Consider the following 27,228-nt stretch of genomic DNA (forward strand, 5'->3'; position numbering starts at 1 on the left):
TGTCTTGGGGCCCAAGAGCTGGACTCCACGTGGGGTCTCATGAGAGCGGAGTAGAGGGGGAGGATCACCCCCCTCAACCTGCTGGCCAAGCTTCTTTTGATGCAGCCCAGCATACAGTTGGCTTTCTGGGCTGCAGGCTCACATTGCTTGCTCACATTGAACTTGTCAACGAAAACCGCCAAGTCCTTCTTATCAGGGCTGGTCTCAATCCATTCTCTGCCCAACCTGCAGTTGTGTTTGGAATTCTCCCAACCCAGGTTCAGGACCTTGCACTTTGCCTTGTTGAATTTCATGAGGTTTGCATGGGCCCACCTCTCAAGCCTGTCAAGATCCCTCTGGATGGCATCTCTTCCCTCCAGCATATCAACCGAACCACACAGCTTGGTGTCATCGGCAAACTTGTTGAAGGTGCATCAATCCCACTGTCCATGTCACTGACAAAGATGTTAAACAGCGCAGGTCCCAAAACCAACCCCTGAGGAACACTACTCGTCACCACTTGGACATTGAGCCGTTGACCACAACTCTCTGAGTGTGACCCTCTAGCCAATTCCTTATACACCAAGTGGTCCATCCATCAAATCGATGTCTCTCCAGTTTAGAGACAAGGATGTCATGCAGGACAGTGTCAAATGCCTTGTACACGTCCAGGTAGATGATGTCAGTTGCTCTTTCCTTATCCACCAATGTCATGGTACCATCATAGAAGCCCACCAGATTTGTCAGGCACGATTTCCCCTTAGTGAAGCCATGTTGGCTGTCACCAATCACCCCCTTATTGTCCATGTGCCTTAGCATAGTTTCCAGGAGGATCTGCTCCATGATCTTGCTGGGCGCTGAGGTGAGAGTGACCAGCCTGTAGTTCCTTGGGTCTTCTTTTTTTCCTTTTTAAAAAATGGGATTTATGGGAGTTATGTTCCCCTTTTCCAGTCAGTGGGAACTTCACCAGACTCCCATGAGTTCTCAAATATGATGGGCTTAGCCACTTCATCTGCTACTTCCCTCAGGACCCATGGATGCATCTCATCAGATCCCACAGACTTTTGCACCTTCAGGTTCCAAAGATGGTCTCAAACCTGATCTTCTTGGGGGTGTTGGTTGATGAGAAACTGAACATGAGCTGGCTTCAGTGTGCACTTGCAGCCCAGAAACCAACCGTGTCCTGGGCTGCATCAAAAAGAACGTGACCAGCAGGTCGAAGGAGGTGATACTGTCCCTCTGCTCTCATGAGACCTCACTTGGAGCACTGTGTACAGTTCTGGTGTCCTCAACATAAGAAAGACATGGAGCTGTTGGAGCAAGTCCAGAGGAGGGCCACAAGGATAATAAGGGGGCTGAAGCACCTCCTGTATGGAGACGGGCTGAGAAAGTTGGGGCTGTTCAGCTTGGAGAAGAGAAGGCTGCGTGGAGACCTCATAGCAGCCTTCCAGCATCTGAAGGGGGCCTACAAAGATGCCAGAGAGGGACTTTTCATCAGGGACTGTAGTGATAGGACAAGGGGAATGGCTTTAAACTGAAAGAGGGTAGATTTAGATTAGATATTATGAAGAAGAAGTTCTTTACAGTGAGGGTGGTGAGGCACTGGAGTGGGTTGTCCAAGGAAGTTGTGAATGCTCCATCCCTGGCAGTGTTCAAGGCCAGGTTGGATGAAGTCTTGGGTGGCATGGTCTAGGGTGAGGCGTCCCTGCCCATGGCAGGGGGGTTGGAACTAGGTGATCTTAAGGTCCTTTCCAACCGTAACTATTCTATCATTCTATGATTTGGTTTTCTTAAACAGAAATCTTGTCATAAGCATTCGAAATGCAAAATTCCTCCATGAAGTATCCTTGACAAAAGCTCCATTTTGCCCATAGTGACAAGCTTCCATGATTTAAGGAATCTGCTGTTGAGTCAACAGTGGATCTTGCTTGATGGAAGTGATATCAAATGCTTAATAAAATTAAATGCATTGTTAGTAGCTTACCTTTAAGAACAAATGATTTGTTGACAGTTAATTCAGGTAACAAGTGTTTTTGTATGCTCTGTTAAGTGCTCTGTTAAGCACCAGCAAATCCTTTGTTTAGAAGAGGAACTCCAAAAAGGAGGTACTGCCACAAGATAGATGAGCTGACTGGATGTATGCCACAAGATAGATGAGCTGACTGGATGTATACCACAAGAAATGAGCTCAACCAAATCAAGCAATAACTGGGGGAAAGGTAGTTCTGGCAGGGGGAGATTGGAACCACCAACTCATTGATCGCTGACTCAGGAAACCCCCCAACCCAAAGAGAAATAGAGATTGAGCATGCGGAATAATTGACATAAGAAGCAAGAGAGTTGCTTAACAAATAGGAAACTAAGTAATGAAAGAGTTATGTAACTTGTAAACAATGAAGTCTGATGTCTTTTCTTGATAAAATATATAAATAGTGTAAAGTTTTGACAGTCAGAGCGTTAGGCATTTGTAGGTTTCCACCTAGCTCCCTACTTTGCACAAACTAGAATAAAATAATAGAATTGGCACTGCACACCATGCAATGAGCCCACATTTGGGACAACATAACTAGCAGGGTCCGTTACAGTATCCAGCATAAAAGAAAAAGCAACTTTACTGACCTCTTTCTTCAGTCTTGTGGCTTAACTCTTTTTCTTCCTCATCAATGCTGGAGCTCTCTGCTTTTCCCTTCATTTGTTCCAGCTGATCCAAGTTAACCCATCCAACCAGCTCAAAATTCCGACTCACCTTAAATGAAATGGTTTTGTCAACAATAAACACCATCATCAACTATTGAAAAAAACAACCCACCAACAAATCTATACGCTGATACAGGAAAATTATCAAGCACCTGGTCAAATTAATACTTGTTTCCTTTTAAATACAATTCCATTCCCTGTTAATGATTCTTCTTTCCTTTTTTATACTAATTTTCTCCATTTTGCTTCTTAAAATGATCCTATTATTTGAGAAGCTGCCCTCATTTTGAGGTATTGAAAGTAAAAACATGCTAAGCATTCTGTTGTATCCACCCTTTCATGAGAGTGTAAAATTGATAGGCTCAAGCATCACTATTGCACACCATCACTGCAGAAAACTCCTTTGTGAATGCTTTATTCAGCTTCATGTGTGAAAAGATAGGGCCTGAGTGACCACTTTGACAGACAGAGCCCAAGTCATCAACTGTTTTTATGGACATTTGGGGGAGGGGGTGTGGAATGGGGAAATACTCCCTGTTCCACTTGTGGTGGGGGAAGAAAGTGGAGGAGTTGGGAAGGAAGGAGTGAAGTTGAGCTTGGGAAAAATAGGCTGGGGCGGGAAGGTGTTTAAGGTTTTTTTTGGTCTTTGTTTCTCACCATTCAACTCTATTTTAATTGTCAATAAATTAACTTAATTTTCCCCAAGTCAAGTCTGTTTTGCCCCTGACAGCAATTGCTAAGTCGTCTCCTTGTCTTCATCTTGAACGATGATCTTAAGGTCCTTTCCAACCCTAACTATTCCATGATTCTATATTTTCTCCCTGTACTGGTTCTGGCAGGGAGAGAATTAATTTTCTTCATAGTAGGGTATGTTTTGGATTTCTGCTGAAAACAGTGTTGATAACACAGGGATGTTTTAGTTATTGCTGAGCAATGCTTACACAGAGTCAAGGCTTTTTCTGCTTCTCATGTTGCCCCACCAGCAAGTAGGCTGGGGTTGCACAAGAAGTTGGGAGGGGACACAGCCAGGACAGCTGACCCCAACTGACCAAAGGGATATTCCACACCATATGATGTCATGCCCAGCAATAAAAGCTTTGGGAAGAAGAAGGAAGCAGGGACATTCAGAGTGATGGCAATTATCTTCCCAAGTTACTGTTACACATAATGGAGCCCTGATTTCCTGGAGATGGCTGAACGCCTGCCTGCCTGCCTGCCGATGGGAAATAGTGAATGAATTCCTTGTTTTGCTTTGCTTGCATGCATGGCCTTTGCTTTCCCTATTAAAATGTCTTTATCTCAACCCACAAGTTTTCTCACTTTTACCCTTCTGATTCTCTCCCCCATCCCACTGTGGGGGGAGTGAGCAAGCAGCTGTGCGGTGCTTAGTTGCCAGCTGGGGTTAAACTACAGCAGTCCTTTTTTGTACCCAATGTGGGGCTTGAAGGGTTTGAGTTAACAACAGATTTGATTGGAGTGTGCTAGTTAGTTAGAATTTATAGCTGTTATTGCTGTTTAGCTGTTAGTCAGCAGGGTCCTGTGCTTGCCATGGGGCTTGTTTGCCTTACTGTGTATTAGAGTCTAGTGCCTGTTAGTGGCTGCTTTATGCTTTTGCTGCTTGCTGTATGCTGTACTGCTGATCATCTGACTCTGCTGTGCCTGGGAACATTTTGATAACAGCAATGGCGATGCACCTGGGCTGGCAGATGGCCAGGGCATCACTGCTGTTTCTGTGCTGCTGTACTGGACAGGCTGGAACTCCAGTGTGAACTTGAGTTGAAGGGCCTGTGACCTGTGGATGGGTCTGTGTGGGAGCAGGACACCCCCAAGCGTCTATGGCTGTGGATAAGCTCATGCCAGAGCAGATACATCTTGAAGCATCTGTGGCCATGGTTATGTCTGTGCCGCAGCAGGTATACCTCTGAAAGGACTGTAGCCCAAGAGAGGTTGTTCTGTCTCTACCCTTGGATGTTGTTGTGGTTTAACCCTAGCTGGCAATGCAGCTGTTTGCTCACTCCCCCCACCTCAGTGTGACAGGGGAGAGAACTGGGGGGGGGAAAAAAAAAGTAAAATTCATGGATTGAGATAAAAACAGTTTAATAAGACAGAAAAGGAAGAAAACAATAAGAATAATAATGATAAAAGAGTCAGAATATACAAAACAAGTAATGTACAATGCAATTGCTCATCACCAACCACCAATGCCCAGCCTGTTCCTGAGCAGCAGCCCCTGGCCAGCTTCCCTCCCCTCCCCTAGTTTATATGCTGGGCATGACATCACATGATATGGAATATCCCTTTGGCCAGTTTGGGTCAGTTGTCCAGGCTGTGTCTCCCTCCAGCTTCTTTTCAACCCCCCCCCAGCATCCTCACTGGCAGGGCATTATGAAAAACTGAAAAGTCCTTGACTTAGTGGAAACACTGCTTAGCAACAACTAAAACATCAGTTTGTTAGCAAAATTATTCTTATCCTAAATCCAAAATGCAGCACTATGCCGGCTACTAGGAAGAAAATTAACTCTATCCCAGCTGAAACCAGTACAAATGTTTTCAAGACCAGACTGGATAAAGTCCCTGAGCAACCTGTTCAATTCTCAGCTGTCCCTGCTTTGAGCAGGAGGTTGGACTAGAGTACTCCTGAGGTGTCTTTCAACCTGAATGATTCTGTGACAACAGCAAAAATGGACAAGACATGAAGTGGCTCCTAACCTTTAGCTTCAGAGAAGGTATATGTTTGCTTGCATATGTTTGTTCCTATGTGCATGTTCTTCATACCCTTCTTTTCATGTTGTCATCAATCTTCTTCCTTTGCTGCTTGCACACGCATCCTTCCTTCTTATTCCTTTTCCCCTTCCTTCTAGTGCCTGAGCAGCATCTATTGCCTGCTATTCCTTCCCCCTTGTCTTCACACGCAGAACATGTGAGTGCATCCTTTCTTTCTCTTCCCCTCCTCCCTCCTTTCCGGGGTGGTGAACGCAACTCTGGGCCCAGGAGCAAGCAGCAGCAAAGGTGGTGGCGAAGGGCACTTCTCTCTTATTTTTCTTTCTCTCAGTCCTGGGACACGTGGGAGCTTCACTACAGCCATGCAGCTCACGCTGAAAATGCTGCAGCAACAGACTTTCAAGATCAACATAGATCCTGAAGAGACGGTGCGGGCCCCAGGGTGGGGGAGCTCTTTCACATTCTGTTCTTTTAACTTGCATCCGTTCACTCCTGCTGCAGGCGCTGCACCTTCCTTTCTTGGAAAAGGGAGGGGGGAGGGCGGTGGTGAACACCCTACCCCTTCATTGTTAGGGATTGGAGGGCAGGAGTAAGAACTGAAGAGGGGGGGGCAGTTTGCATGTCCAGTTCTCCATAACCCTTTTCAGTACTGCCCTTTTTTGTTTGGTTGGAGTAAGCCTGTGTGGCAGGCAGAGGAGAATAGCATGAATTGTACCTTTTTATTTGGGGGAAATTGGCAGAGAGCTGTTCAGCATTAAAACCTTTTTTCCTCAGTGTCTGTCTGCATACGGCATAAATTATCATGTTCCTAGAACCATCAGCTTGTGTTGAGGTGCTCTGATGTAACAGGCTCCCTATTAGATTTAAGCAAAGAAGGCCATATGCATAACCCTTTCTGTGACTCAGCTCATGCAGAGAAACTCTTTAAGGTGCAGTAAGCCAATTGTGCACCTGAGCCCATAGAGTGGGCACAAAGTAGCCAGATAACATTTAGAAATTATTAAAGAAAGATAGGGGGAAAATAACCCTTACTACTGGGAGTAATCATACACACAGGATAGAATCATAGAACACCAGGTTGGAAAGGACCTCAAGGATCATCTGGTCCAACCTTTCTAGGCAAAGCATGACCTGGACTAGATGGCCCAGCACCCTGTCCAGCCAAATCTTAAAAGTTTCCAGTGTTGGGGAATCCACCACTTCCCTGGGGACATTATTCCAGTGGCTGGTTGTTCTCATTGTGAAAAATTTTCCTCTTGTGTCCAGTTGGAATCTCCCCAGGAGTAAGTAACTTGTGCCCATTACCCCTAGTCTTTTCCATGTGACTCCTTGTAAAAAGGGAGTCTCCATCTTCTTTGGAGCCACCCTTTAGATACTGGAACATGGTGATAAGGTATCCCCTGAGCCTTCTTTTCTCTAGGCTGAACAAATACAGTTATCTTAGCCTTTCCTCATATGGCAGGCTTCCCAGTCCTTTGATCATCTTTGCGGCCCTTCTCTGAACCCTCTCCAGCCTGTCCACATCTTTTTGTAGGTCAGGGACCAAAACTGAACACAGTATTCCAGTCTGACAAGCACTGAGTGGGACGATGACATTTTTATCTCTGCTGGTGATGCCCTTGTTGATGTAACCCAGCATCCTCTTGACTTTCTTTGCCATAGCTGCCTACTGTTCACTCATATTGAGCTTGCTGTCCACCAGGACTCCCAGGTGCTGTTCCACAGAGTTGCTCCCCAGCTAAGTAGATCCCAGTCTGTGCTGCACTTGGACTGTGTTTACCCAGGTGCAAGACCTTACACTTGTCCTTTTTGAACTTCATAAGGTTCCTTTTAGCCCACTCTTCCAGCCTATCCAGGTCATCCTGCAGGGTGGCTCTCCCTTCCAAAGTGTCCACTTCCCCATTCAGTTTGGTATCATTGTCAAACTTGGTCAGGGTACATTTGATCCCATCTTCCAGGTCATTTATGAAGACACTGGGCCCAATATCGATCCCTTGGGGGCCCCACTGGTGATAGGTCATCAGCTGGAAAAGGAGATATTTACCACCACTTCAGGTTTTTATTGGAGAGAAGGGACACCCAACCAAAGGGAAAATCTTCCCAGCCCGATTAATTCAATCAGAGGGGTGGGGAATAGTGCTTCTTGGATCTCCTAGAACCCTTGCTGTGGTCACTGGGAGATGTGCAATATCTCAGATACCAGTTAAATGTAGAAAGATTCTCATGTAGCATTAAGGAGCAATAAAAGGAGACAAGCATACCAAGCCAACATAAGTTCACAGTGTTAATTTTTGAAATGTAGTCAGTTTTGCTGGTACTTTTGATACTCATTTTGTCTTTTTTGGGGGAGGGGGTGAAATGTTGTTCAGTCAACAAAGTGTAAAGAAGTTTTTAGTGAGAATCAGGCAGCTGAACTTCTGATAGTTGGGTTCAATGAATTCCCTCCCCACAAACTCGCAAAAAAAATGCTCTGTAAATACTCTGCCTCAGTTCTAGAATTTTGCTACTCTCACAGCAACACACCCGAGAACTACAGAAATCCAAAGCAGAGAGAAATCTGTGGGAAGCTTTCTAGCGACTTCTCAAAGTATGGATAAGATCTGCACTCAGAAGGTTCCATACAAACACCAAAGCATCCTTAACTTAAGCAGTAAGTATAACAAGCTTCTACCTTTCCCTTGTTAAATGTAAACTGGAATCTACTGGCTTCTGTTATTAAAATATGCATGGCATGTCACTTTGCCCAAGTTTCCAGAGCATTCTTATGCTTTGGAAGCTCCTGTGTCTTGAGTGTCTGAATCACGCAGCCTTCATGTTGTTTCATAACTTTAAAAAAAAATAAATCTCACAATATATACAAATGCTTTTTCCAGATATTCATACTCTACATTCAGTAGTCAGTGAATTCTGGTCAATCTCTATAGCTTTAGAAACCCAAACTCTTGAATTTCTGAAAAAATACAGAACTTGAGAGAAATTGAAGTCCAGCACAGGAGCCTTCTCCAAATTTTGGAAAAAAAAAAAAAAGAAAAGTGGGTTGGCTAGTCAGAGTGGACATGCAAATAAACTAGATATAGCATTTGCAAGAAGTAGATTGTTATAAATTAAATCCCTTTGGATGTTACCTTGTGCTCATCTCGAAGATGTATGTCCAGCTCTCCTGTGTGTTTGGTCTCATAGTAGCAGAGTTGACATTTGTAAGGTTTAAGTTCATTGTGCTTCTGTATGTGTTGCTGCAAACTCTCGTCACTGGAGCAGGTAAAGGTACACTTATCACAATGGAAAACAACTCCCTGCAAGTATTTTGACAGTTTGGAATGGCAAACTTCAATGGGAACAACCCGCTCTTCTGTGGGGAGATGGGAATGTTTAAGTTGTAAGAAAAAATAACCATCAGGCAACGTGTCAACAGCTTGTAACATACCACCCATGGAAGAAACAGGATCTGCTATTTGTGTATGCAATCCATCTACTGAGCTAAAACTGAACCAACAAAGATATACAAGAAAATTCCCTTTCTGTACAGAGTTAATCCTACATGACTACAAATGCAGGTGTCCTTGCAAATGTAACCACTCATTAGCTAAACAGGATGGGAAGAAGAGATTTGGGGCAGATAGGAGTGTTGGGGCAGATTTGTGAGACAGAGTAGCAGAGCCTAGGAATATAAAAGCAGACGTAAATCAGACCAAGCTCCATCTGGTTCAGTATATGACAAGCCAGTAAAAGGTTCGAGAACTGTAATAAATTGGGAGCATTTAAGGTGATTCCAAATACATCACCCTCCCAGCTTCTTATGATTAGAGCTGGTATTCTCGCCATCACATTTAATGCTACTCACTGTGGGAGTGAGAGTTTGTGTGCAGCAGTATCTTCTCCTAAAGGTAGTTGTGCAGAGATCAGCCAGGGGCAGAAACTTTCAATACACCCTCAGCTTTTTAATATTTAAGATTCAAAATCTACACATACTTAATTTAATGGTTTCCACAATTCTGATTATGCTACAACCATGTATTGAAAATGCTCTCACCGAGTTATTAAACTCTCTACTTCCTTCCTCTCATGCAAAACACACACTTTTAATATGGCAGCACAATTCATTTCAGCCTTTCTATAGAGCCAGAATCCTGAGGTGTGCAACATTCATTCACTGTGGTTCTCTGAGCTGTACATGCAGGAGAAATCCCAAATTTGACCTTTCAGCAGAGGGTCATCAGAAAATCTTCACTACAGCTTTTGTTACACAAACTGTCCTTTTGAAGTAGAACACTGAAATGTAGTACTGTTATTCCTTATGGACTGCAGATTAAAGGAAAAGTTTGATCTTCCTCATGAAGATCATCATTAATGATATCTTAAAACAAACACAAATAATCCCAGGCCTGATTCTTAAAGGGTAAACATAAAGGGTAGGGGACTTGTGTGCATCGACATATATGGTTCTGACCTGTGGTTTAACTTCCTGGCTTGATCTTGGATCTGTATCATTGCTGCAAATTTGCCTGATGATCTGGACTCTTGGTAGAACCTGGCCATCATCTCTAGGTCTGCCCTGCTTGCCTTGCTCAGGTACTGTGGGGCTAGGTCCTGGCCAGCAAGGCTCCACTCCTACTGTCCACGTTACCCTCATCTACTCCCTGGACCTTGGGGAGCAGCTGGCTCTTGCTGCCCCATGACAATAATGACTTAAATGTGCATGTTCATGTCAGTGAGCTTTATCCAAACAATTAACTTAAAAATTGCAAGGTGATTTGAATTTAAAACATATTTAGCAAGGTGATGCTCTAATAATCTCTGACCACTTCAATAGCTGTCTCTCATCACCCACCCCCACCCCAATTCTCTATATTTGCACTAAGAAAGTTGGGGCTGTTCAGTCTGGAGAAGAGAAGGCTGCGTGGTGACCTTAGAGCAGCCTTCCAATATCTGAAGGGGGACTACAAGGATACCGGAGGGCGACTCTTCATCAGGGACTGTAGCGATAGGACAAGGGTTCAAACTAAAACAGGGGAAGTTCAGGTTAGATATAAGGAAGAAGTTCTTTACTGTGAAGGTGGTGAGGCACTGGAACAGTGTCCTGGGTTCAGCTATAGCAGTCATTTTTCTCCTGCTTAGTGGCTGGTGCAGTGCTGTGTTTTTTAACTTTCAGCCTGGGAACAACGCTGATATAACACCGATGTTTTTAGTTGTTGCTAAGTAATGTTTATTCCAACCAAGGACTTTCTCAGTCTCATGCTTTGCCAGGGAGGAGGGGAAGCCGGGAGGAAGCAGAGACAGGACACCTGACCCAAACTAGCCAAAGGGGTATTCCATACCACAGCACATCATGCCCAGTATATAAACCGGGGGGAGTTACCCGGAAGGCCGAGATCACTGCTCGGGTCGGGCTGGGTATCGGTCGGCAGGTGGTGAGCAATTGTATCCTCTCCCCTTGTTATTTCACTAATTGTTATTATCATTGGTGGTAGCAGTAGTGGTTTTGTGTTATACCTTAGTTGCGGGACTGCTCTTATCTCAACCCGTGGGAGTTACATTCTTCCCATTCTCCTCCCCATCCCTCCGGGAGCGGGGGGAGGAAGAAGGGGGGGGGGGGAGTGAGCAAGCGGCTGTGTGGTTCTGAGTTACCGGCTGGGCTCAAACCACGACAGTTCTTTTTGGCACCCAACGTGGGGCACGAAAGGTTGAGATAACGACAGATCTGACCAGAGTGTGTTTAATCATATTTGTGATAAGCATTCATTGTTACTACTCGTCACAATGGTGATTATTTGGCTCTCAGACTTGTTGCGCTTGATCTCAGAATTTCAGCATGTTGTACCTTACTTACAGCCACTATTTGCTGTTTTAGCGTTTATCGGCTGGGGGGCCTGGGCTAAGGTTCTTGTTTCACTGTACTTCATGGTAATGACTTGTAATACAATAGACTCATTGATCATGAAACTGGTCTGGTTTGTGCTTCCAGCGTGGCCATCACCACTATACATTGGGAGGTATATAATGAAATATTTTAGCAATTGCATATCTTTTTTTTTCTCCTCGGGGGGTAAACTTACGAAGGACGCATTCTCTTTCACCCCCCGTTCCCCCACCAGCCTATTTGCAACAGCAGTTGAGAGTTCTGAAGGTTTTAGATGGCCTTTGAGTACCCTTGAAACCTGCCTGCTGATTGTGCTGGGGATCAGCATGTTGGCAAACATACGGAGTGTGTTTTACCCACGGCCATCCCGTCGTAGGAACATCCTATTTCGTTTAATGTCAAAAATTCAGCAGTATCAGGTTCGAATCTGGTCTAGGGTTAGACGACGATATAGGAGGACCACCAGGAGATTTTCCCTGAGGCTGGACAGTTATGAGTGGCAGGGTGTGTGGGATAGTATGGGCAAGTACCTAGGCCAGTGGGCCCCTCCAGTGCTTTGGAACTTCACCACTGAACAAGTGCAACATCCGGAAAAACTAGTAAAACACTTAAACGAGGTGTGCTGTCGTCCTGGTTATACCAGAGAGGGACAAATCTTGGCAACGTGCTGGGGCTTGGCCTACGCCTACAGAGCCCTGCTCAACACTATCCAGCACCTTCAAAGGGAAAAAAATGTCTCTGGATCTGATGGCAAAGCAACAGACAACGCAGCTATGCCAACTACAAGCACAGCAGCTACTCAGACCCTGACCACAACAGACAACACAGCTACTCCAAGTACAGCAGCTACATCAACCCCAGTGACAAGCACAACAGCTACTCAAACCCTGACCACAACAGACAACGCAACTACTCCAACTTCAAATACAGCAGTTACACCAACCCCAGTGACAAGCACAACAGCTACTCAAACCCCGACAGCAACAGACAATGTGGCTACTCCAAGCACCGCAGCCACACCAACCCCAGTGACAAGCACAGTAGCTACTCAAACCCCGACAGCAACAGACAATATAGCTACTCCAAGCACCGCAGCTACACCAACCCCAGTGACATGCACAGTAGCTATTCAAACCCCGACAGCAACAGACAATATGGCTACTCCAAGCACAACAGCTGCACCAACCCCAGCAATAGACATTGCAACCACTCCAATCCTAGTGGCAGACACCGCAGCCACTCCAACCACAGTGACAAACACTGCAGCTAAACCAAATGTCCAGTTTGTGACAATGTCTGTTGCCCCTGTAAGCAAAAGCAGACGAAAGGCACAAAGAGCAACCCGCGAAGCGAAGAAAAATGAAGACCCAGTGCCATTACTACATGCAACAGCATCTGAACAAGAGTTACTACTACGTGGGTCAGAGGAAGAGGAAGAAGAAGAAGAGGTCACTTCTCGACCCCGGACCTCAACCGAACTGCGGAATATGCGAAAAGATTTCACCCGTCTTCCAGGGGAGCACATTGTCACCTGGTTGCTCCGGTGCTGGGACAATGGGGCCGACGGTCACGAACTAGAAGGTAGGGAAGCCAAGCAGCTGGGATCACTTGCTAAGGAAGGAGGAATTGACAAAGCGATTGCAAGAGAGAAGCGAGCCCTCAGTCTTTGGAGGCGGCTCCTGGCAGCTGTGAAGGAAAGGTTTCCCTACAAAGACGATATTACGAATCGCTCAGCCAACTGGACCACGATAGAGAAAGGCATCCAGTCCCTGAGGGAATCAGCCATTATAGAGATGATCTATCGTAGGCCGGATTCCAGGAACACATCCGTAGACCCAGATGAAGTCGAATGTACACGACCCATGTGGCGGAAACTTACACGGAGTGCACCATCATCATATGCCCACACATTGGCATCAATGACCTGGAATGACGGAATATCACCAACAGTGGATTGCCTGATTCGTCAACTCCGAGAGTTCAAAGACAATCTCACCCCTTCCATCATTTCAGCTGTGGAAAAACTGTCCCAGGAGTTCAAACAATTGAGAGACGATTTATCCGATCTATCCAGCTCTCCACGCGTACCAACCCATGTCTCAGCTATTAACAGAAGGCGCCCTACTGCTCGAGAAAGAAAATATAGGAGGTACACGCCACGGGCCACCCTATGGTTTTACCTGCGGGATCATGGAGAAGACATGAGAAAGTGGGATGGAAAACCTACTTCAGCTCTGGAGCAACGGGTGCGTGAACTGAAGAGGAGAACAATGGTCAAGGATGATCCTCCCAGGAAAGCTGCTGCTCCAGTCTCTGGCAAGCAGTTTCCCAGATGGAGCGAAAGAGCTGATTTTACTCCAGCTCCTGTGATAAGGAATACTAATCCCTTTCTACAAGACAGAAGTGGAGAATTTTGTGATCACTATTAGAGGGGACCTGCCTCCAGCCAGGTGGAGGAGAGGGATAATCGGGTTTACTGGACTGTGTGGATCAGATGGCCTGGCACATCAGTCCCACAGAAGTATAAGGCTCTAGTAGATACCGGTGCACAGCGTACTCTGATGCCATCAAGGTATCAAGGGGTGAAACCCATTTATATTTCTGGAGTGACAGGAGGATCCCAAGCGTTAACTATGCTGGAAGCTGAAATCAGCCTGACTGGGAGGAAGTGGCAAAAGCACCCCATTGTGACTGGTCCAGGGGCTCCATGCATCCTTGGCATAGACTATCTCAGGAGAGGGTATTTCAAAGACCCAAAAGGGTATAGATGGGCTTTTGGTATAGCTGCCTTGGAGACAGAGGAAATTAAGCAGCTGTCCACCTTACCCGGTCTCTCAGAGGATCCTTCTGTTGTGGGGTTGCTGAAGGTCGAAGAACAACAAGTGCCAATTGCGACCACAACAGTGCACCGGCGGCAATATCGCACCAACCGAGACTCCTTGATTCCCATCCATAAGCTGATCCGCAGACTGGAGAGCCAAGGAGTGATCAGCAGGACCCGCTCACCCTTTAATAGCCCCATATGGCCAGTGCAAAAGTCTAATGGAGAGTGGAGATTAACAGTAGACTATCGTGGCCTGAACGAAGTCACACCACCATTGAGTGCTGCCGTACCGGACATGTTAGAACTTCAATATGAACTGGAGTCAAAGGCAGCCAAGTGGGATGCCACAACTGACATTGCCAATGCATTTTTCTCAATCCCTTTGGCAGCAGAATGCAGGCCACAGTTTGCTTTCACTTGGAGGGGCGTCCAGTACACTTGGAACCGACTGCCCCAGGGGTGGAAACACAGCCCTACCATCTGCCATGGATTGATCCAGACTGCACTGGAACAGGGGCAAGCTCCAGAACACCTGCAATACATTGATGACATCATCGTGTGGGGTGATACAGCAGAAGAAGTTTTTGAGAAAGGAAGGAAGATAATCCAAATCCTGCTGAAGGCCGGTTTTGCCATAAAACGGAATAAGGTCAAGGGACCTGCACAGGAGATTCAATTTTTGGGAATAAAATGGCAAGATGGACGCTGCCAGATCCCCACAGACGTGATCAACAAGATAACAGCAATGTCTCCACCAAGTAACAAGAAAGAAACACAAGCTTTCTTAGGTGTTGTGGGGTTCTGGAGAATGCACATCCCAAATTACAGTCTGATTGTAAGCCCTCTCTACCACGTGACCCGGAAGAAGAATGATTTCAAATGGGGCCCTGAGCAACAACAAGCCTTTGAACAAATTAAACGAGAAATAGTTCATGCAGTAGCCCTTGGACCAGTCCGGGCCGGGCCAGATGTGAAAAATGTGCTCTATACCGCAGCTGGGGAGAATGGTCCTACCTGGAGCCTCTGGCAGAAAGCTCCAGGGGAGACTCGAGGTCGACCCCTTGGCTTTTGGAGTCGGGGATATAAAGGATCCGAGGCCAGCTACACTCCCACTGAAAAAGAGATACTGGCAGCCTATGAAGGGGTTCGAGCTGCCTCAGAAGTGATTGGAACTGAAGCGCAGCTCCTCCTGGCACCCCGATTGCCTGTGCTGGGCTGGATGTTCAAAGGCAGGGTCTCCTCTACACATCATGCAACTGATGCTACATGGAGTAAGTGGGCCGCACTAATTACACAACGAGCTCGAATAGGAAATCCCAGTCGTCCAGGAATTCTAGAAGTCATCATGGACTGGCGAGAGGGCAAAGATTTTGGGATGTCACCAGAAGAGGAGGTGACGCGTGCAGAAGAGGCCCCACCATATAATGAACTGTCAGAGAGTGAAAAGCAATATGCCTTGTTTACTGATGGGTCCTGCCCTATTGTGGGAAAGCATCGGAGATGGAAGGCAGCTGTGTGGAGTCCCCTGGGACAAGTTGCAGAAACTGCTGAGGGAGAGGGTGAATTGAGTCAATTTGCAGAGGTGAAAGCCATCCAGCTGGCCTTGGACATTGCTGAACGAGAAAAATGGCCAGTACTTTATCTCTCTACCGACTCATGGATGGTGGCAAATGCCCTGTGGGGGTGGTTGCAGCAATGGAAGCAGAGCAACTGGCAACGCAGAAGTAAACCCATCTGGGCTGCTGCATTGTGGCAAGATATCGCTGCTCAGGTGCAGAACCTGGTGGTGAAGGTACGCCACGTAGATGCTCATGTACCCAAGAGTCGGGCCGCTGAGGAACACCAGAATAACCAGCAAGTGGATAAAGCTGCTAAGATTAAAGTGGCTCAGATGGACTTAGATTTGCAACATAAGGGTGAATTATTTTTAGCCCGGTGGGCCCATGACACCTCAGGCCATCAAGGCAGAGATGCAACATATAGATGGGCTCGTGATCGAGGGGTGGACTTAACGATGGACACTATTGCCCAGGTTATTCACAAATGTGAAACATGTGCTGCAATTAAGCAAGCCAAGTGGTTAAAGCCTCTCTGGTATGGAGGACGATGGCTGAAGTACAAATATGGGGAGGCCTGGCAGATTGACTATATCACACTCCCACCAACCCGCCAAGGCAAGCGCTATGTGCTTACCATGGTGGAAGCAACCACCGGCTGGCTGGAAACATACGCTGTGTCCCATGCCACTGCCCGGAACACTATCCTGGGCCTTGAGAAACAAGTCTTGTGGCGACACGGCACCCCAGAGAGAATTGAGTCAGACAATGGGACTCATTTCCGGAACAACCTCATAGACACTTGGGCCAAAGAGCATGGCATTGAGTGGGTATACCACATCCCCTACCATGCACCAGCCTCTGGGAAAATCGAACGGTACAATGGGCTGTTAAAAACTACACTGAGAGCAACGGGTGGTGGGACTTTCAAACACTGGGATACACATTTACCAAAAGCCACCTGGTTGGTCAACAGTAGGGGATCTGCCAACAGGGCTGGCCCAGCCCAATCAGAACTTTTACGTACCGTAGAGGGGGATAAAGTTCCTGTGGTGCACATAAAGAATTTCCTGGGGAAGACAGTCTGGGTTATTCCTGCTTCAGGTAAAGGCAAACCCACTCGTGGGGTTGCTTTTGCTCAGGGACCTGGATATACTTGGTGGGTAATGCGGGAAGATGGGGAAGTCCGATGTGTACCTCAAGGGGATTTGATTTTGGGGGAAAACAGCCAATGAACTCAATTGTATGCTGTTGCCTGCTCTATAACACTTTTATAGCCCACCAGCTAGATATCTTCAGGTCACCAGCCATTGACCCTGACTTCCCTCCGATCATCACCTCAACAAAGAATGAATTTTGAGGAAACCAGACGAGCTCAGCAGTGACCAGACGAGTTTGGCGGTATCATCAGCAGGCAACAACCCAACACTACGTACCGTCCCTCCTGCCCTGAAAGACTGTTACAAGAGATGGAGCCTGACATCATGGACTGGATGAGTTCAGCAATTTTACAGGGATTGGTCCATGGACTAGGGAATGATATCTTTCTCTGTGTGTGGGTGTGGGTGTATATATATGTGTATATATGGGACAGGGGTGATGGTGTGCTGAGAGATGTGGGATCTGAGCATGACATGAATGGTATGGAATAAGGGGTGGATACTGTCCTGGGTTCAGCTATAGCAGTCATTTTTCTCCTTCTTAGTAGCTGGTGCAGTGCTGTGTTTTTTAACTTTCAGCCTGGGAACAACGCTGATAACACTGATGTTTTTAGTTGTTGCTAAGTAATGTTTATTCCAACCAAGGACTTTCTCAGTCTCATGCTTTGCCAGGGAGGAGTGGAAGCCGGGAGGAAGCAGAGACAGGACACCTGACCCAAACTAGCCAAAGGGGTATTCCATACCACAGCACGTCATGCCCAGTATATAAACCGGGGGGAGTTACCCGGAAGGCCGAGATCACTGCTCGGGTCGGGCTGGGTATCGGTCGGCGGGTGGTGAGCAATTGTATCCTCTCCCCTTGTTATTTCACTAATCGTTATTATCATTGGTGGTAGCAGTAGTGGTTTTGTCTTATACCTTAGTTGCAGGACTGCTCTTATCTCAACCCGTGGGAGTTACATTCTTCCCATTCTCCTCCCCATCCCTCCGGGAGCGGGGGGAGGAAGAAGGGGGGGGGGGGGGGAGTGAGCAAGCGGCTGTGTGGTTCTGAGTTACCGGCTGGGCTCAAACCACGACAAACAGGTTGCCCAAAGAAGTGGTAAATGCTCCATCCCTGGCAGTGTTCAAGGCCAGGTTGGACAGAGCCTTGGGTGACATGGTCTAGGGTGAGGCATCCCTGCCCATGGCAGGGGGGTTGGAACTAGATGATCTTAAGGTCCTTTCCAACCCTAACTATTCTATGATTCTACGTACAGCCATGGTGATAACGGTGTCTGGCTTGATTAACAACATCACTTAGAAAAGCAAGACTTCGTATAAGCAATACATTCCTTACTAACTATCTTAACCTTGGAAGAAGAGCTAAAGGACTGATAAAAGGAGAACATCTGCACCAGAAGGTGCCAAAGACAAAATAAGTACTAGAAAAACAAGTAGTCAACAAGAAATGTCAGTAACTGGGTGAAAGGTAAAGGTGGAAAATTGCGACCACCAACTCAATTCAGGACTGAAAAAGCTCCCCCGCCCCCATCACAGAGCATGCTTGCTAATTTACATGGCAAGTGAGGACAATTTACCCAGCAGAAGATAGAGTACTAATTAATAATATATTTGGTAACTTTTGACACATGAAAAGTAATTTCTTTGTTCTCTGAAATGTATATAATCTGATGTACACAAAACTAAGGTGTGCTAGCTTTGCTAGCACCCTATTTTGCAAAATAGCTGACAATAAAATACCTTGACTCTGTGTGTATATTGGCATTTCGCACACTGTGTGGCAATCTCACTTTTGGGACAACAATTGTATCTGAGCAACTGGCAAAATTGCAACAAATGGTGAGTTCTATCCAGAAATTGTGAAACTTAGCTTTGGCTTCTGTACACAAATTTCATTAAATTTCAGCAGTACCCACAAAGGCTACCATGTATGCACTGTAAAAAGATGACATGCTGTGGAACAGCAACAGAACATCAACTCTGAATAAATTTAATCACTGCTTTAGACTGAAACATTTGGGCTATTTGCAATACAGATCTGAGATTAAACAGAAAACCAATTAATGCACTAAATATTTATAGTATGTAAAGTCAAAGCAGGCATGTGTTTTGCTCACAACATGGAAAAAGAAAAGCATTAACACAATAAAGACCTTATATATGAAAGTTTACTATTCCAGAGAAACAGATGACAATTCTATGAAATGGAAGGACAAAACAACTATTTATACCAAGTAAAAAAAAAAAGTAAAAAACATATGCCTTGAGGACTATAAACAAGGATCCCTACTATTGATCTTGGTGGGTTGTGCTGGAAAAATATTGAGACATTTCATGATGGGAAAATTTGCTGGAAAGGATAATAAAAACTGCCTGGACTAAATGAAAGGCCAGCAGCTCTGCTGAGCATGGAGCAGAGGTTCAGTCTCCATTATGGAACTTTCAAGAGCTCACATGATTTGCCTTTTATGAAAGTCAAAAGGAGCTCAAGACCCAAATCTCTTCTTATTGTTTGTTTGCCTGCAAAGTAGCTTCTGACTTTGTAATTTCCATACTTGCTATCTGGGTCTAGTACTATTCAATAACTTTATAAATGATCTGTATGACAGTATTGAATACACCTTCACCAAGCTTGCAGATAATGCCAAACTGGGGGGGAGAGGTAGATACACCAGAAGGAAGAGCAACCTTACAGAGACTTTGACTGGCTGGAAGACTGGGCCAACAAGAATTGGTTGAGGTTTAACAAAGATAAATGGCAAGTCCTGCACCTGGAACAGAATAATCCCAAGCAGCAGTACAGGCTGGGGTCCAACTAGCTGGGGTGGAACTCTGCTATAAAGTACTTGGGAATCTTGGTGGGCAGCAAGCTGAATATGAGCCAGCAGTGTGCCCTGGTAACAATAAAGGCAAACCAATACCTAAAAGGTAGTTATAAGAAAATTCTTTACCATGAAAACAATTAATTATTGGAATAGGTTATCCAGAGAAGTGGAATCTCCCTTGCTGTAAATATTCAAGACTTGGCTTGACAGGGCCCTGGATAACCTAATCTAAGGTCTGGCTTCCAGCAGATGGTTGGACCAGATGATCTCCAGAAGTCCCTCCCAAAGCAGACTTTTCTATGATTCTATGAATCAAAGTTAAATCACTCTGAGGAACTGATTGAGCAGAGTAGGTGACACATGATAGAAGGCTCTCAGTGGCAAACTGGCAACATCCTGCTGGCCATAACACTTTAATAATGTTGTAGCTCAGTAAGAATCAACTTCTATAGCTATTCACTAAGAGGCAAATAGTCTTCATTTCAACTGCATGTTGCCAAATCAGGGACTTGGGATGCCACCATTTTGAAAGCTATAATGTCAGTTAGAGATCTATAACTGTTTTCTCACTTTGCTGGGGGGTTTTTTGCATAGGAGAGAGAAGATAATACAGAAAATGGATCAAAACCTTCAATCTTCTGACTTTATACAATGTACTGCTTCCTCTATCTGGAGAACAAATGTGCTTAGACCACAGTTTGAGACTGTGCTTAATTTATCAATCCAAATGGCTACAAGTAAGGAAGGCTGACACTGCAACATCCTTCAGCCCTGTCTGCACCTCTTTCTGTGCACATTAAACCCCACCAAAATCCTCTGCTTTAGCTGCCACAATTAGACACAACAATAGGTTTTAGTCTGTATATACACACCAGAAAGAAAAATTTTAAGGACCTTAATTCCTTTACTGTCTGAAAAGATCAGACCCAGTGTCACATATTCAGGAGGTAACCACCCTTGCTTCCTAGCATTTGGTCAAAAATAGCTCTGTAAAGCCAGCAAAACTGCTTGAACCCATGAAGTGCTACTCTACTATTGCATCTTAGCATTGTCTACTTTTGCTGGAAGTTTGCCTAACTAGGCCCAGCAAGATCTTCCTCTCTCTGTTTATTTGCATTTGAATTGTCAGACCTTCTTCACCTGATCTTGGGCACAACCACAAACCAGAGAACACTAGTGCCGGTATTTGGAACCCCAGGGTTTCTGTGTCCCCAATCCCATACTGCCCCCCCCCCTTTTCTCCAGAGGAGTAATCCTGGAGCATGCCCTAAAACCGGACAAAATACAACACTATGATACCTTCAGGACCAGCTTGCACCTAAGTAAAAGCACCTCTTGAACCCTTACACTTACTAAGACAGCTTTGTTATATGCCTTTTGGGTCCTTGAACAGTCCTCAGCCTTTTTCTCAAATGCTCCTTCAAAATAGCCTTTACAGCAGAAAGAAGTTTGAATGATATATGTCTACTTCACTGCTTTGGTACAGGAAGGACCCTAAATAACCAGCATTGAAAAAAGTGGTTTGTTACAAGGGATTGTGACAGTGATTGCAACACCAGAAGCTCCTCCAAGAAAAAGATGGCATGTGAAACATGTTTGCCAACCAACAATATAATACTCAAAAACTCTGCCCAACCTGCAAGCAGGCAGAGTACTATCCCAACACACAGGTTTGGATTTTGGCAGCCAACAGACCTACAAGCATTAAGCGTGATAGCTGCGGGCAGTTATACTGGGTCTGGCTGGGGTGGAGTTAATTTTCTTCTTAGTAGCTTGTATGGGGCTATGCTTTGGATTTGTGTTGATAACACAGGGATGTTTTTCTTATTGCTGAGCAGAGTAAAGGCCTTTTCTGCTCCTCACCCTACCCCACCAGTGAGTAGGCTGGGGGTGCACAAGAAGTTGGGAGGGGACACAGCCAGGACAGCTGACCCCAACTGACCAAAGGGATATTCCATACCATATGATGTTGTGCTCAACAATAAAATCTTTAGGAAGAAGAAGGAAGGGGGGAGGGGATGTTCGCAGTGATGGCGATTATCTTCCTAAGTATCCATTATGCAAGATGAAGCCCTTACTTTCCTGGAGATGGTTAAATGCCTGCCTACCCATGGGAGGTAGTGAATGAATGCCATATTTTGCTTTGCTTGTGTGAGCAGCTTTTGTTTTCCTTATTAAACTGTCTCTATCTCAACCCACAATTTTTCTCGCTTTTACCCTTCTGATTCTCCCCCCCATTCCACTGGAGGAGAAGTTAGTGAGCAACTTTGTGGGACTTATCTGCCCACTGGGGTTAACCCACAACATCAGGAATCTCAGCCCAGAGTGCCACAAAAGATGTATCTTCTGAGCTTGCCTATAGTTAATAGAGTAGGATTCCCTAATACTGCTTTTATCTGGTGGAAAAAAAAAGGGGGGGGGAAGGGAAACATCTTAATCTTGTTCCTAAGAACAGGTGAGGAAGATGTTATGAAGAGAGAAATTTCAATCAAGCAGTCAAAGGATATTTTTAAGCCTCTAGAGTGTTTATGATAGCAAGCACTTTAGAAACACGTACATAGGAAACAACCTTGGCCTAGGTCCAAGTTGTAAATTAGTCTAACTCTTGCTAAATAGGTACTTTACAACTGTTGACCTCTTTAGAGGAAAAGCTTAAAAAGAATTTTAAATCTGTCCCACTTCTACATTGGCAAACTTTATATTTCATAGAAAAGATGTACTTAGGCCTGATCTATTCAATATATCTGAGCTCACATACAGAGAAAAAACTTAATGGATCAATCTGAAAGAGTGGTGTTCTGTTCAGCATTCTCTTTGTCAGATATAGATATATACAGGGTCATCTTTACCTCTGTGCAGAACTACATGATCAATCATGTTACATTTGTATTTGGTGTGATATAGGCAAAGAGGACAGTGAAGGTCTTTGGCTCCTTCCTCAGGAACTGCTGAATGTCCAGCTTCCACATGCATAGTAAAAGCAGATCTGTGAAATGGGAGGGAGACATGGAAGCATTCATAAGAGGTGTGCATGGAACACTGAAGTGTCACAGCTGTATTACAGATGTGTTGTATAAAATGATACGGATATCACTCAGCCTTCTCTTCATAAAGCCACATGGCATTTCAGCAGGACTACTCACATGGATATCATATGAGCATAGGTATTCGTAGGCTCATATCCCTAAGTAACGGAACACACATTCTGCACATGATATTTTTCAGTGATTGCTCTATAGTCACATTGCTATAGTTAAGATGGCAAAAGTATTGCCAACATTTGTGCTTGTTATTTGCTTGCAGAGAGACATTTTAGCCAGTTGAGTGAAATCCTTTTAACTGTCCTAGACTTTGAAGGGTAAAAAAACATATTTCTGATGGGAAAAAAAAAAGAGAAAAATTCCTCAACAACCTCTCCCTGTAGGACTAGCCCAACAACAGCTGAGATGTTCAGATTTAAGATATGAAATAGACTTGCACCTACAGTAAATTTGGTGCCAAGTTGATAAGTTCTAAAGCCTCAATTATGAGGACCTGAAAATGTGAGACTGAGAATACTCCACAAATAAACAATACTTTTGCACAAGAAAACTTATACAATTAGCTGCAGACTTAAAAAATACAAGAGGCATACATACAGAGGAAAGTAACTATGCACCTATCAAGCCACAAGGTCAAGTTCTAAAATGAACGCTGTTTGTAAACTTGGGGGAATTCAGTCTTTTTTTTCTTCGGGTAGTGCTAAAGCTTGCAAGAATGAAGCTTCTGGCTTCATTAAATTACAGAATTTAAAGCCCCTTTGTAAGTTCTCAAAGTCCATTAGCTAGAACGCAAAACAAATTACTAACACAACTGGCTTTGGGCCTGAGGAAGCCAATAGGTGAGTTTTTATCAACTTCAGTGGATGCTTTTGTGGCTTCCATGTATTTAATTCTTTTTTTAAAGAGAGCTCATGTGTGTGTTGTACATTTAAAGAGGAAAGACTTAATCTCAGAAAGTTTGAGACACCACAATAAATAACACAATTCCCTTTATGTAACTATGAATATATGTAATTACAGCTCGATTTAAGGCAATTTTGTTTAATCCTGGTAGGAGAAAAGGGCAATATGAAAATGTGAAAAAATACATTGGACTTGTCAAGAGTTGGAAATGCTTAAAAAAAATAATAATCTGGAGCAGTGATAGTAATAGTAATCTGGAATTAAACAGCAAGTTATGCCATGTAACTGGCAAGGAGCTGAAGCAACAAAGCCTGATCCCTTAAGGATGTATAACTTGAGTCTGCTCTTGTACAAGGTCTCTTATGTCTAATGTCCAGCATACAGCTAGACATGCACATAATACAATAGGTGAATGGCTGAAGGGTCAGGCTCAAAGTGTTGTAGTAAATGGGGTAACAACTGGCCAGTGGCCTTTCACTAGTGGAGCTCCCCAGGGTTCAATTTGAGGGCCAGTTCTCCTCTGTTTTTATCAATGACCTTGACATGGGAGTTGAGTGCACACCAAGTAAGTTTGCCAATGATACTAAATTAGGATTCCCTGTTGATTCCCTCGAGGGTAGGGAAACTTTACAGCCAGATCTTGATAGATTAGAGCACTGAGCAATCACCAACTGTATGAAATTTAACAAGGGCAAATGACTGATTCTGCACCTGGGATGGTGCAATCCTGCATGTATGTATAGATTGGGGGACAAGAGGCTGAAGTGCAGCCCAGCAGAAAGGGATCTGGGAGTTTTGGTTGATAGTAAACTCAATATGAGTCAACAATGTGCCCTGGCAGCCAAAAGGGCCAACTGTATCCTGGGGCGCATTAAGCACAATATAGCTAAACAGTCAAAAGTAGTGATTGTCCCACTATGCTCAGCATTGGTGCAGCCTCATCTCAACTAATGTGTGCAGTTTTGGGGTCCACAATATAAAAATATAAAAATATTAGAATGTGTCCAAAGGAGGGCAACAAAGATGGTGAAAGGAGTAGAGGGCATGACTTATGAGGAGAGGCTGAGGATACTAGGTTTGTTCAGCTTAGAGGAGACTGAGGGGTGACCTCATTGCTGTCTGCAACTTCTTCATGAGGGGGAGAGGGAAGTGCTCACTGGTGTCCGGTGATAGGATGAGAAGGCATAGTTTAAAGCTGAGTCAGGGGAAGTTCAGATTGGATATTCAAGAAGCACTTGAACATTCTTGGATATATGGTTTAACTTTTAGCTTGCCTTATGTGGAGTCAGGAGTTGGACTCAATGATCCTCAATGATACTTACTTAAAGCCTGTATAAAAGGAACAATCTTTGTACTTGAAGAGTTTCTTCCCTCCGTGCTTGTCACGGTAATGACGTCGAATGCTCTGTATGTAACCCGAGAAGAATTCACAAAATTCACAGCTAAGGATAGCTTCTGTTTTTTCCACTCCTGCAGCACTTCCAGAAAGTGGGATTCGGTTGATGTTATTGTTCCTGGCCAGAACAGCAGACTGGTAGTGGTTCAACTGTTGCCGAACGTCAGGAGGTTCTGAGTATGAAGAGTCTATTAAGAAAGAGAGAAGTTGTCATTCCAGGTAGGTCAATTTAAAAAGATTCCAGGCCTGCTCCAGCAGGCAGCCTTCTGAACAGATACCAACCCGATTTGTGTTCTACAATGTAAAAGGTGGTCAGTTGAGATTAGGCTTTTAAAATCTGATCTGGAGGGGGATAAATATATGAGAATAACCTATTAAAGACAGAAAGAAAAAGGAAATGGATACAGTATTTCCTTCCCCCTTATACAGCCCAGCAGAAGGCTGTCACACCATTTTAATTATATTTAAAAAAACATATACTAGATATGTTTCAGCACACAAATGGAAAATTAGAATACTTTATTAAAAAAAAAAAAAAAGGAGGGGAGTCTTGGAAGTTTCCCAATACATTGATTTGAATGTGGAAGTTAGGAATTCAGCTACTTTGTCCTATATAATCCACAACTGCCCATGAATGGTACAAATTAAAGCAGACAAAGCACAGATGAATTTCAGTGTGATGTTCCTGAAAAGATAACAAAAGGCTCTTTTCTTTAGCTTTTCGAAAAGGAAAAGGAAATGTGATTAAAAAAAAAAGAGAATACAAAGTGTACCAGCCACCTCCTGTTTTGATGGGTGCTTTGTTTGCAAAGTAAAATTCCCGGAGGCTACATGTATATGAATTCTCTAAAACACATACTTGTTGGAAAGTAATAACATCCATTCTAACCAATTAGTAAAGGGAAACAAAAGGCAAACAGGCCTGTACAGTGTGAGAGAAACAGTGCTGTTTTCGCATATTAGGGATGGGGCTTTGCAATATTGGGGCTTGGCAATATTGGGGCTTTGCAATATTAAGGAGTTGTAATATTAAGGCTTTGCAATATTAAGACTTTGCAATATTGGGTCTGGGGCTAAGTTACTAAGGAAATGAAACAAAGGGTTTGAGATACCATAACTTAGAAAGACACACTCTGTGGTTAAAGACAATGTCATCTCTGGACGAAAGATACACTCTGTGGTTAAAAAGAATACTATCTTTGTACAACCTATGAAACTAAGCTGGTGCAGGCTGCTTAAACAGCAAGTTGGGGTGCCACATGTCTGCCAGAGAGTTATGAAATCAAACTGTAAAAGAAGATAAATAAATAAGAGGAAAGGGTGTACAAAATCGAGTAAGGGGAGATGTAACCAGAGGCAGGACAGTCAGCACATAGATTATATGCATCAGATAGGCTGTAAACCTTGGAGTACCCAACCAATGGGGAAACAAGGGAGGGAACTTGGGGACAGGATGGGAAATAAATAGAAATAAAAGTTCTGCTTTTGCTGTGTGCACCTACTTGTGAGCACACCCGCTTTTGCAAAAACGTTAAATAAATAGCTGCTGCTTCACTGCCGTGTCTAACTGAGGCCTGCCTGAACCTGGAGATCATTTCTCACAATTTGGGGACTCGTCTGGGATCCATCGTCATCACTGGGGAGCATCTGCTGCCGAAGGGCAGGGGAGATGTGTCCCGTTGATTTCAATGGCCCCATGTATCTTCGACAGGGGTCCCAGCGGTTGACTAATTGGATCTCGAGACCCATTTTTAAGGTTAGACCAGGTGAACCACTGAGAGGAAAGAATAGAAACATTGCTAGGCACAATCGCAGCCTCCAGGTAACTCCGTGCACAGACCAAGGTAAGAAAAATAGACTGTCTAGAAGTATTACCTTGGTGGTCGGGGCATTCTGACAAAAGGCCAGGTGCGTGTGTGTGTGAGACGTACAAATAAGTACGAAGCGAGTGCGGAGTCCGGATTCATGTTTTCATTATCCCATGAGGGAAATGGCTGGAGAAGGACGAAGCGAAAAGCAGTGGGACTGAGTGGACGAATGGCCTTGGGTAGTTCAGAATGGGGAATTGAGATTCTAGGCCTAGGGAAATTAAAGGAGAAAAAGGGAAATCTCCTGAGGACATTCCTCCAGACAGTCCTTTAGGAAGGATGTTAAAAACTTGGGAAAGTATGTCATGGACTATGAAAAAGGATAAGGAAAGGATGATAAATTATTGTGTTTTTGTTTGGACAAAGGGACCTATATTAGGGCAAAAAGTGTTCTGGCCAAA

The 27,228-nt window shown here is 44.6% G+C and overlaps 1 protein-coding gene across 1 annotated transcript in view; it reads right to left on the reverse strand.

The window, feature by feature from the left end:
- Positions 1–2,502: 2,502 nt before the first annotated feature.
- The window catches only part of LOC115619206 (zinc finger protein 462-like), an 82,693-nt gene continuing 57,967 nt past the window's right edge, over positions 2,503–27,228 (reverse strand). Inside the window, 4 exon segments of the mRNA XM_030511250.1 lie at positions 2,503–2,725; positions 8,523–8,746; positions 22,469–22,605; positions 24,886–25,147. Of these exon segments, the coding sequence (XP_030367110.1) occupies positions 2,591–2,725; positions 8,523–8,746; positions 22,469–22,605; positions 24,886–25,147 (758 nt within the window). The 3' untranslated portion in view covers positions 2,503–2,590.

This window comes from Strigops habroptila, chromosome W (genome assembly GCF_004027225.2).
Source record: "Strigops habroptila isolate Jane chromosome W, bStrHab1.2.pri, whole genome shotgun sequence".
NCBI classification, from domain to species: domain Eukaryota; kingdom Metazoa; phylum Chordata; class Aves; order Psittaciformes; family Psittacidae; genus Strigops; species Strigops habroptila.